The sequence below is a fragment of the Rhamphochromis sp. 'chilingali' genome (genome assembly GCF_963969265.1).
Source record: "Rhamphochromis sp. 'chilingali' genome assembly, chromosome: 2".
Taxonomy (NCBI): domain Eukaryota; kingdom Metazoa; phylum Chordata; class Actinopteri; order Cichliformes; family Cichlidae; genus Rhamphochromis; species Rhamphochromis sp. 'chilingali'.
The window spans coordinates 8845441-8857907 of NC_137930.1; the positions used below are offsets into that span (position 1 = coordinate 8845441).

Genomic DNA, 12467 nt, shown 5'->3' on the forward strand with positions numbered 1-12467 from the left:
TTCTGTCAGATTTCTTGTATTTATTTACAGCAGCATTTCTTTATCATGTAGAAAGAGATGCACAATTTAAATTGCACTTCTTAGTAATCTGTTAAGATATAGGAGGGAATAAATGTGCAGTTAACTTCTTTAAACCGATAGAAAAGGGAGTTTCAGTTAAGATGAAAGTGAGCTATATGTGGCCCATGATGTAAAATGTGTTTGACATCCCTGCCTTAAAAGTCTATCAAGAAAAGTGTTTAGATGACTCTAGTAAAATGCACACATAGATCCTAACCCGTCACTGTGGTGAACCTTTTATGAAGTTTAGAAGCTGTGGGACAAACACAGAGGGACTGGCAAATACCAGTGACACAATATTAATGAATCACATATTTTTATATACAGATAAGCTTTCCAATTAATCTCTCCCCACCTACTTCTCTTTTTGCCCTTTAATTCCTCCATCCCCATCACTTTTTGGGTGTTTTTCAGCTTGTTTAACTTTCCTCATTATTCTTGCTTTCATGTCATATTCTTCCATTTACATGTACTGTATCTGCTTTGACTGGACTAATGTTGAAACTGAACCAATATGCTGCAGACTCTATGTGCTATAGTCATGCTGTTTAAGAGAACTGCTCTGAACTCCTCATTTGACTGACTGCAACTGGATGAAAGCATTTTGTACACGCATGTCATGTTGCATGTAATTAACTAACTGACAAATGAGGAGACTGAATTGTGACACTCTGAACATCTGCGCATGAGACGTTGGAGCTGGACTTTTGCAGCTTTCTTTCATGTTGTGATGACTCTGATTTTTTCTATACCAGTGCACCAATGTACCTTTAAACAGCTGCTTTAACTTAGTGACAATCATTAAAGGTGGAGGAGTTTACACACTGAGGACATGAAAAAGGAAAGCTGCACAGATAAATAAAAATGGTTATTTAATGCTTGCGTACATTTCTCATTAATATGCCAAGCAATGGAATCCCAACAAGGCCCATTTTTCCTGTTATGCTGTTTTGATGTGCATATGTTTACGTTTAGTGTATAAAATTCAGTACGGATCCTCTCGGTGTGAGTTGTGTGCTTTTGATTGTGTTTGTTGGTGTCAGGCCTTATATTGGTTTCCCGAAAGTTTTTTCTTTTTAACTGAAATTACAACAATAAAAAGACATGAACGAATATGAAGCACAATCAAATAATTTTGTCTGTTTTGTATTTTTTGGTCATTCTTTAAGGCTTTCTGTAACGTGAAGGGAAGAAAGCGCAAGCAAAAATAACCAGTGGTGTAATGAATTAATGTGTTAATTATCAGGTTAGCTATATAGGTAAAGCTATAGCTATAGGTATAGGGTTAGGGTAGTCCCATAGTATAGGATTAGGTACTCTATAGGTAATACTCTATAGGTAACTCTATAGGTAATCCCATAGTTGATTGCAGAGCTAATATATTTGCTAATATGATAGCAAATCCATGAGCTAACAGGAAAAGCTTCTTCAGCTCTAAGACCCCAACTGTCTGCCATCTATAATCCAGTTTTGAGATCCCTTCCCAGACGCCTTAACGCCCACTCACATCCTGGGCCATTTGACCACAGTAAATCACATGATAGGGGTGGGGCTAGGTCTCACAATGGGTTCATCTGAGACCTTGGCTGATTGTGACCCACACCCGCTTTCACACTTTAGCTCTTGTGATTAGGAAGAGGATCAACAGAGGGTCCATGACCCTCTTGGGGACACTCCCATAGGGCTTAAAATCTGGGACTCTCCACCAATTGCTCTTAGAACTAAAGCTTCTCAGATGAGAGGTGAAACATCTTCAAGAAAATTAAAGAAGTCCAGATGCTTTTTTCTTTCTGAGCTCCATCGACTATGATGACCTGGATGACTGAAAAAATTAACAGACACACCACAAGAGTAACAACCCTAAATATAACAAATACTGAAAAGGTATTAGAAATGAAACAGGCTACACTGAAAAAAATGAATGGTTAGATTGGATATTTTGGACCGCCTACCAAGAAAATGTCTCATGCACAACCGCTAGACCAACCCTAGCCACATCACAATTTCAACTCGCATCAGAAAATAGTTCAGCCATCCTGGCACGCATGCCGAAGATGTTCAAGTTGTTCGCTGCCCCCGAATGAAACCTGCAAACTGCTGCACTATCTTTACCCACCTGTAAAACCACAAACCTCTCCAAATGTTGATTACTACCCAGGAAATTACACCTGTTTTTATAGGAATGAATTGAATTGAATAGTGTACTTATATGGGTTTATTTTACAGGATAATAATTTTGGTCATGTGTCATGTGATGGGCCAATGGTATGACTCCCTTTAATGGGTTCCATTTATTTCCCCACAGCATGAAATAGCAGAGAGGCCAGTAAGAAATCACACTTGTTTTGGCATATACATCCTTTTTCCATCAAGGTTATTGAGGAACCAGCTGAGCTGACCCAGACTTTCAAATCAAAGTCAGGGTTTTCAATCAAACCTGTAGTGTTGGAATAATAATTTCCTCTATTTACATTTTCTTACAATGATAATCTGTACAAATGCAATAAAGTGATGCAAAAAAGTGTTGGGTTTAAGAAAGCTGTTACACATTCAAAATCAATCATATTTTATCGCTGAGATATCTAAACATCACATGCTAAAAGCAAGCGAAAACATCCCATTGAACATGGACCCTGAAGCAGCAGGGTGGGTAACAAGTTACTTTTTAAAATAAAACTGTGTATAACAGCTAGAATAGCCATGTATCTAGCTCAGAAAAGTTGTAAATAACAACAGGGGCCACAGAGTAATGAAAGCGACTGCTATGCATGCATATGTATAACTGATGGTATTTATGAAGTAGAATAATCACAAATGAATCATTACAATTTGAAATTAAATGCAATGCAATCACCTTTTCCTACATGCTGTATTTAATCACCATAAAGAAAATATCCTATAATTAGTGGTAAATTACTGAAAATCATAGTATTCAAAACACTGTTAGAATGAGAATCTCAAAACGTCATGTGTTATGTACAAAAAATAACAAACAAAAAAGCAAACAGAAAAACAAAATGTTTTTTAAATGGCACTTTGGTTTACTTGTGTACTGATACAACACTGACTGCATTTGCTAGGATTACTAGGGATAGGAATGCTGAGAATTTAGTGATCCCTGTTTCATTATCGATAACACTTATCGATTCAATTCCTTATCAGTTCAATAAGTTCAAAACTTATCAATATGTTTTCATCGGCTCTGCTTTGAGAGTCACCACCATCGCTAGCATATAAAAATATATCACATCTTACATGTGCTCTATTGACCACACAGTGTGTGCATGTTGCAAATGTTTGTGCATGTTGGAGATATTTCTGCTCTTTTTGTGATCAGTTTTGGGATCCATCCACTCTCTTCCGCTTATTCTCGCTGGAGCCTTTCCCAGCTCAGTTTTACAAAAAGTAATTATTACACATATTACACAGAACATTTTTCACACTTTAAAAAAAAAATGCTGTATGTTACTTAATTACTCCCAGGAGAGAGTAATTCATTGTACCACTCATTACATTACTTTCTCTGTAAAATAGCTGAAACACACTCTCTCATAATTACCATTTAACAAGATAAACCTGCTACTACAACTCAACACAGCAACACAAATACATGTTCTAATGAGGACAAACATATGATCTTTCTCTTAGTATTTAGGTATGAATACAAAGCAAAGATGAAAACCGGCAGGAAGAGACTTTAAAATAATGACCAGAGTGATTCAAACATGAACAGGTAGAAATGGAGACTGCAACCTGACTGCTCATTTGTATGTTACTGTTGATGTTAAGGGTCTTGGTGCTGGGCCGGCATTCACTCAGTTTTTACTCTTGGTTCTTGGCTAGCTTAGCATTAGCATGCTGTCCGTGCAGGTCTTTTTGTGCAGGCTGAAGTTGTGTTAGCAGCATACTGTGGTTGTTTTTGTCTTGATATAGTTTAAAGTTTACCATCACACTCTCGTCCTTTTGTGCAATAAAAATAAATGTCCACATCCATGCTGTAGATTGTGCTGCTATTTTCCTTGTCTGACACACAAACTGAAATCAGCTGAGTGTAGTGCAAGTGCAACTGGAACCGGTAAGTGAGATCGATGGGCAGGCAGACTAACAATTCTAATGAATTGGACTACTGGAGCAGGTTCTCTACAAGAACCAGTTTTCTATATAAAAACATCAAATACATTTTCAGCTGCTATAATCTTCAACATTTCATCTTCTAAAAACAATCATGTAACCTTTCAGAAAGTTGCTTAAACTCAATCAAATAACCCATATACAATTCTATTGCAATAAAACAAAAGAATTGATGGGTATCCCATGTCATATGCAATGGTAAATGGACTGATTCTTATAGAGTGCTTTTCTACTCTCCCAGAGAACTCAAAGCACTCTATACAACATGCTACAATCACCTTCTTCTATACTTATACTGCTTCCTAACCACATTCAGACACATTCATACTCCGACGGACTGGAGGAGCCAGGATCGAACCACTAACCGTCCGATCAGCAGGTGACCTGCTCTACCTCCTGAGCTACAGCTCAGCTACTTCAGTAAGCTTGAAACAAAGTGCTCACATTTTTCAGCAGCGTACCCTGGAATTGTTTGGGATTGTGAACATCAGATTTTGAAAGTTATGGGAAGGCCTATGTTACAGCGACAGCTGCAAAAAAGCCTGAAAACCAACCTCCAATATAGGGTGAAATGCAATGCTAAAAAAAAAAATAAAGGAACACTTGAGAATATAGCATCACATCATTTACACTTATGGCATATTGATCCAGTTACTCAAGTAGCAGAGGGAGTTGTTAATCAGTTTCAGGTGCACTAGAAAGACAACATTGAAACCTCAAAACAGGAATGGTTTTACAGGTGGAGGTCAGATCTTTTTTCCCCTTTTCAACTTTTGACTGTTTTTTCACTAGTTTTGCATTTGGCTGGGGTTAGTGTCATTACTGGTCGCACGAGGTGATATTTGAACCCTACAGAGTTTGTACAGGTAGACCAACTCCAACAGATGAGAGCAGGTTCACCCTGAGTAGATGTGAACATTATGCTGCAACTTGTAGCACTGTTTAACATCACCAATTTGGGGGGGGGGGGGTGTCACTGACTGTCTTAAGGAGTCATTTCCATGGAGGGATGCGCAGACCTCTGCAGGCTAGGCAACAGTACCATGACTGCCATTGGGTATTAAGGTGAAATCATGGGATCAATTGTCCAACCCTGCACTGTTGCATTTTGGTGGAGTATGCAGGCGTGGAGGATGGAGGAATTGATACCAGTGACTAGCCCCCATGCTTGCTTGACGTACGTCCATTATAAAACCTTTTGGACAATATGTGTCAGTCCTTTCAGTGCTACCAAGTTGCAGGAGGAGGACACCATCTGCTGTCTCATTAGGAGCATGCCTCCCCATTGTCTGGCATGCATACACGCATGCAGGTACCATACAAACTACAAAAGTGGTGCTGAAGGTTCTACAATGCTTTTTTTAATTGGCAAGTCAAAGGCCAATTAAATTCTTGTTGGTCGTCATAATTGCCTACAACAGATAGTTTCTCTTTGATAGCACAAAAAGGATTTGTACTCATTGGGCAATAAAATACTGAGACAAATGGAAAACCAATAAACGTGGTGAAAATCTAAGGAGGAGAAATGTAGATTTACACAAGTTGGAAAGATCTTTGGCGTCATTTCTAAATAACTTTCAAGATTATTGCTTCAAACAAAAATAGGTAAATTCAAATCATTTTGATGTGTAACCACCAAAGACCCAAGCTGTCACCCTCAGAGGAAATGAAATTGGTTAGAATGTTCATGAAGAACTCAAGAGCCACCAAACACAAACCTGCCATGAACTGGAAACAGCTGGAATATTAGTGTCACTATCCACAGTGAAGTGTATTTTCATCACCGCTTATCTAGTGCTATCTAGGGTTGTGGAGGTAGCAGCCCAAGCAAGGATGCCCCCGTCTTCTCAGCCGACTCCTTCAGCCAACCCAGGAGAACACTGAGGCGTTCCCAGACCAGCTTCTCCCCTCCCCTTGTATACCCCATACTCCCAAAGCACCTGCCACAGAACATTCTGAGGGATACTGTGAAATGCTTTCTCCAAGTCCAAAACACATGTAAAATAGTTAGGCAAACTCCTGGTTCAGCATTCCATGACAAGGACAAAAACCTCACTTTTCCTCCTGCATCCAAGATTTAGTTAATAGACACTCCTCTCCAGTACCCTGGCATAGATCTTCCTAGTGGGCCTGAACCCCTGTAGTTTGAGCACACTCTCCGGTCTCCCTTCTAAACATGGGGGCCGCCACCAGGGTCTGTCAGTCCACCCCAGATCTCGATGCAACATTGAAGAGGCAAGTCAACCAGGACAACCCTACGATACCCAGGGCCTTTAGGAACTCACTGATTCATTGATTCCTGGCAGTTTGGCCACTAAGGAAGGTATCTTACCACCCAACTATGTCACGTAACCTGTTGAAGTCAACAACAACCCACCCACACTATACCACTTTCTCCAACTGGTGGTTTCCCAAAAATGCAGACGGAAAGCCTGTTTCAGCAAGACAATGATTCCAAAGAAAATCTCTTCAAAACTCCATCAAAGCTTCTGGAATGATCTTTTCAAAGCCTAAAACTCAACCCTATTGCAAACAGTGGACTACACATAAAAGGTCAGTTCTGTACCAGGAAACCAACCAATTTAAATGGTCACGGTGTTACTTGGTAAGGAGGTTTATATATTTGATCCTGTATGCATAATTTTGACCTTGTGTGAATCTGAGAAAAACCCAAATAAATACAAACTTTTGAACCAACGTCTTGTTTTTAAAGTCATTAAAGATTTATGCTGTATGATAATTTTACCCTTGAAAGAGGACAGCTCAAAGAAATAATAAAAAGACCATAATTACAATGACGAGTGAAACTTTTGACCACAATTGTATATATCCGACTTGTAGTCATAATCCATAGTTATAATAATATTGTAAAATAACACATAAGGACTAGCATTTTATGGGTACATAGTGTGCCAGTTTGTAGAAGACACAGTGCTGAAGCTACAGCCTTGTTGTAAGGCCTAATCTTGGTTCAGAGTTTCTGTGTGATTATTCACTGTCCAGCTTCTTGAGCTCTGAGGAAGGACTCTCTCTGGATGGCAGGATATCGTAGTGGCAGGGGATGTGGCTGTTTCTTGGTAAATCATATGGATCCTGCCCGAACTTCACAAGGCCACTGCCATTTCTTGTGGACTGGATGGTGCTTACCGTTGAATCTGTAATCAAAGAGATATCAGTTGGCATAGTATAAGGTACAAAACTGTTGATATAAAGAACCAGAACACTATTTTAAGATGCTTACTTTTAATCATGTACCTCTATTTTTATTTGATTGAACATTTATACAAATAGAAATAAAATGTCAGAAACAGTGAGAAAGTCTAAATCAGAGAGGAACTGTGGCAATTTGTCTATTCAGTTCTTCTATCTTTTGGGACAATATTCACGTATTTCTTACCTCCACAGGCTCTTGACACAGTGTAAATGAAAATGTCAGCCTTGAAAGTATTTTGAAAAACTTAATACAAATCAAAGCATTTGTTTTTATAGTGTATGTATGCGTAGTATGGTGAGACTAGAGCCATGCTACAAAAATCAAGAGGTTCATGACCAGCCCATGTGACACATGATGTGACGTCAAAATCGCCACGAGACACTCACAGCACATAAAAGATGTTTTTTATGTTTGCATGCTAAAGTTTCCTTACCCTTGATAAGTTCATACATGATAGTTAGAATGTGCTTAATGGCACAGCTACACTAAGTAAAATAGTGGTTGGAAACTGGGACAAGACAGTGCTGTGACCAACTTGCTTCAAAGAGTGTGACCAGGTTTGTGGCCACTCACAGCTGGTTGCCATCATATAAGTGACTCTGCTGTTTGCCACGTTTTCCATGTGCCAGGTTTGCTATGCTTATTCTACTGTAGAAACATGAACAGCTAGAAATGGAGGCTACAAATCTGACTGCTCATAACTGCCTGTCAAAATTTAGGGTCTGGCAACTGGGCTGGGTTTCCCCGGCTTTATCATCACTCTGGGTTCTTGGCTAGCTTTGTATTAGCAATTTGTATTACTTTATTGTTATTAGCAAAAATAAGCCGATCGTAGCAAAAAACAAAAAAAACACCCCCCCCCCCCCCCCCCCCCCCCCCCCAAAAACAAACAAACAGAAAAAATAAATAAATGAAAATTTATTATTTATTTTACCTGCCTGGTGCACAGATAACTGAAGAAGCTTTACAGTTCCAATTATGCTGTAAAGTGATTACTGAATTAAGTATAGTAATGCATTATATTACTGCATTGCTGAAAAATGTAATGTCAAGACTGTGGAGTCGAGGGTTGAGGGTATTGTGTTGTCAAACTACAGGTGACCAGTTGCTGCAGCCAGTCACCAAATGTGAAACAATCCAGTGCAATTACTGTACAACCAGCAATTTTGTTCTACCTGCAAGGGCATAGTTCTGCTATTTTCACTCTGAATGGGTTTTTAAAATGTTCATTAGCATGATATAAATCAATTTATCATGTTTTTTTATTGCACATTGTATGAACTGATAGCTGATGAATCTGCAATCTACATCTACAATTCACTTCAAGAGTTAAAATGTTAAAATGTTAACATAGTGCAGTAGAAAAATAGAGTAATATAAATACTATACTCTGAAGATTACGTCATATTCTCCATCCCTAGTTCTGCATAGCAGTTATGCAGTTAATGTCGCAGAAAGAAAGTAGACAGCGATAACAAACAGAGTTCAGTCCTCACCAATTTCATAGACATTCTGGTTATTGGTTGGGCTTCTGCTGCTAATCTCAGCATATGGTGAATCCCGCCTAGCTGGTGATTTCATTTCCACATAGCCACATTCTGTGTTTTTGGTTATCAGCATGGGAGGATCCTTTATTGTGGCATATGGGTTTTCAGAGCTGCTGAGCGAACAGGAGCTGGCATGATAGGGTGTGCCCTTCATCAGATCTGCACAGCACAGACAAAGGATCCAGTGACAACTGAATATCAACATTAAAAATGACAGTTCATAGTTATGTATAGGACTTGCCTCTTAAAGATTTCTCCATGTAACTTCTATCACCTCCACAGGCTCCTGAAACCAAAAAGTCTAAATCAGTAGATCAATAACTGAACAGTAAAAGTAAAAATAATGTGAGAGATTTTATTAAATAGATTAGGCAAAAATCGTTTATAATATTAAGAGCTGGGGCTGAAGTAGAGCTAAAGTATTCTATTTTTTTTTTTTACCAGTTTTAATGTCAATACAAACACTATGCTAATAAAGTCTTATTACATAACTCCACCCACAAGCACTAGGTATGTGGACTAGTGACTGTAAGGTGACAGTGTTTGTGTTACATCGATTCAGTTCCTATCTGATTCATGGTTACAGAGCAGCTGGGGCTTATCCTACCAATGTTATGCACATTCACACCCGCTGTTAACTTAGAATTCTCACAATAGTTGTGTCTTTGGACTTTAGAAAGACAATGAGTGAAAGCACCAAGCAAGATCTAAATTATTTTCACAAATGTTGAATATTAGATCAAGAAAAATATTGATCATATAACACTGACCAACTGTCCAACTCAAATAAGCATCTACACAAAACAAACTCATAAAATTGACATATTAGCTCAGACTTCTCTGTTAATATAGCCTCACCTGGTGGCATTAACCAGATATTGTATGTTAGTCACTGATGGTGCACCAATTAACACCTTAACTTAAAGAAACATCATATTACACACGTGGAAGACCACAATATTTTTCCACAGTCATCCTAAACTGGTAAAACTTATTACAAATTATAATATAATTCTATCATCTTATGTCTAAAGCGAGCAACATGAAAGAAATTAACATGTTTTCTTACCTTATACCTGCTTAGTACACAGATAATATGTAAGTGATCACCCAGAACTATACAAGCAAGAATCTACTCACTGTAGGTCAAAAATGCACATCACACAACCTGGATCCTCTATGTACAGCAGCCTCATTCAAAGTGAATGTAATAATTTAGCCTACCCTAGGTTGTTCGTGTCTGTCACAATACAGTTATGTGGAGTAGGAAATCATGCAATGTTAATTTTTTGTTTTCTTGATAATGAGCGCACACACACACACACACACACACACACACACACACACACACACACACACACACACACACACACACACACACACACACACGACAGCTGATTATAATATTTGCAGTCCACAACTCACCCAGTTGATTTAAGCAGTCCCCGTGTTTCCACTCTGCATGTAGTGTGCCAGTATGATCAACAAGAAGAGCACATTTTCTCTGATCCATATTTTTAACGTTTACAAAAACCTGGTTGTTCTTTGCCTAAAAATGGCACAAAAATAGCTCTTAGTATGTTCGTTTACAGACAGTCAACAGAAATTGTACTCTGCAATCTCCTTGTCCCTCTGTCTTAGAGGATTTAAATCTCTACCTTTCCATTTGGACCACGCTGGGGGCTGATGCACTGGGTCAGAGTATGGTAACTAGGGTTGGAGAAATAATTGCTTAGATGGGGCTCACATGTTGCTGGATAACCACCTGAAAATTTACAGGAACTGTTAGAAACAAAGTATGTCATGTATGTATATAATTTCTTCATGTCATTGCTTTCTGGGGCAGTCTATAAAACAGTCATGTCTTTGGTTAAGCTTCACTCAAATATAGGAGACATCTGTCCCATCGTCAGTTGTTTATTTGCATTTACCATGCATTCACACTTATTCATAGAATACATCTCACATTACAAAATGTGAAAGCTTCATTTCCACAAGAATCAAGAAGACAAATTTATTTTTTTCATAATCGCAGTAAATTTAACCTCCTAAGACCCGAACTCTTTCATAGCATGCATTTTTAATTTCTCTTTGCTATTTGGGCTGATTGGGACCTGATGAATGTAAGAACAAAGAATTACCTGATTTTTTCAAAAAAAAATTTTTTGCTTCTGAGAAAACTGTGATTCACATATGAGAACATTTGTTTTAAATTTCAATAGAATAGTGGCAGTATAATGTCCTCGTAAGTGGACATCAGGCCCTTGTAGAGCAGACTTTATTATTTTGGTCTATACGACCCAAAATGTGATGTCCACATATGTGGACGCCCGGTCCTAGGAGGTTAATTTAAAAAGTACTGAAGACCTTTAGCGATGAAAAACTGGATTATGTTCAGGTGCATCAACTTCACTTGAAATATTCTTGAGCTGCGTATGTGCATGATATTAAACTAAATGGATATAGTTTAGAAAACATTTATATAAGTAATAAAGTATTTAAAGTGTATAGAGTAAATGGATGAATGTGGATTGTAGTGCTGTGAGTAGAAAGAGAACTTCAGGACCAAGACCTGTGAATGGCTTCTTTTAAATCTGGTGTGTAAATAGTTTTGACTTTTGATGAATATCAAAAATAATTTTTCCAGTTAAAGTTCGAGGAGGAATGAAATACTATAACAATACTACACATTTTACCAATTTTTTTTTTAGCAATTCATGCAGACCATAAGGAAATGTTCAGAGCTTTTAAACGTATAGGGGTAGAGACAGAAAAACACATGTTCTTCTTCAGGCTCCAGGACTGCTACTGCCAAAAACTCTGGTTAGTCATGGAGTGAAGGGACTGTTCATCCATGACATCATTGGTACCAACTGGAAAAATTAGTGTCTGAGTAGAATAATGGCAGAACTTCAATCATATCTCCCACTTTGCCACCATGGAGATAGTTAAGCCTTGATAATACTCTGTGGACACAGATACAGACAGCTGGAGAGATTCCTGTTGTACACAAGTGAATGCGCATGCGTAAGCTGGCATGCAAGCCGGTTTCAGTTGCTCCTGTTTTTCTTTCTCCATACTTTTCTTTGTCTCTTACTTATTACATAATTTCTTCTGGGATTAATTAAACATTTTGATTGTAATCATATTTTAAAGTCTACTATCCGGGAAAAATACAGGGCCATGGATATCCACCTCATACTTGTGGATAAAGTATAACCAAGGCTGATAGCACAAGAGATCTCAACAATAAATCACCAGTAATGATAATTACAGGTTGCTTGTGCTTATAGCCCACATTGTAGACAGAAAGTTTGAAGAAAAGAAGAACACTGACTCTAATCAACTGTAACAGTTACAGCAGATTCAAAAACAGAGGTAATTGAAACAGTTTTGCCTGTGTGTGTGGGAGGAGGGAGAGTGTCACTGGAGATGATCATGCCAGTAAAAACAAGTTTTCAGGACACTGTTGGGCCAGTGGGTCAGTGGCTTAAACTCAGCGGAATGACTTGGAC

The 12467-nt window shown here is 38.3% G+C and overlaps 1 protein-coding gene across 2 annotated transcripts in view; it reads right to left on the bottom strand.

Annotated features, from left to right (window-relative positions):
• Positions 1 to 2153: 2153 nt before the first annotated feature.
• Positions 2154 to 12467, bottom strand: part of megf10 (multiple EGF-like-domains 10) — a 56213-nt gene continuing 45899 nt past the window's right edge. Inside the window, exons 21-25 of one of the 2 annotated variants that reach the window (XM_080876078.1) lie at positions 10611 to 10717; positions 10378 to 10501; positions 9194 to 9238; positions 8902 to 9111; positions 2154 to 7346 (exon numbers count right to left, since the gene is read on the bottom strand). In XM_080876078.1, coding sequence (XP_080732204.1) covers positions 7180 to 7346; positions 8902 to 9111; positions 9194 to 9238; positions 10378 to 10501; positions 10611 to 10717 — 653 coding nt within the window. In that variant the 3' untranslated portion in view covers positions 2154 to 7179. Of the gene's footprint in view, positions 7347 to 8901; positions 9112 to 9193; positions 9239 to 10377; positions 10502 to 10610; positions 10718 to 12467 lie in introns of those variants that run through there. The other variant, XM_080876079.1, reaches the window with a different exon arrangement.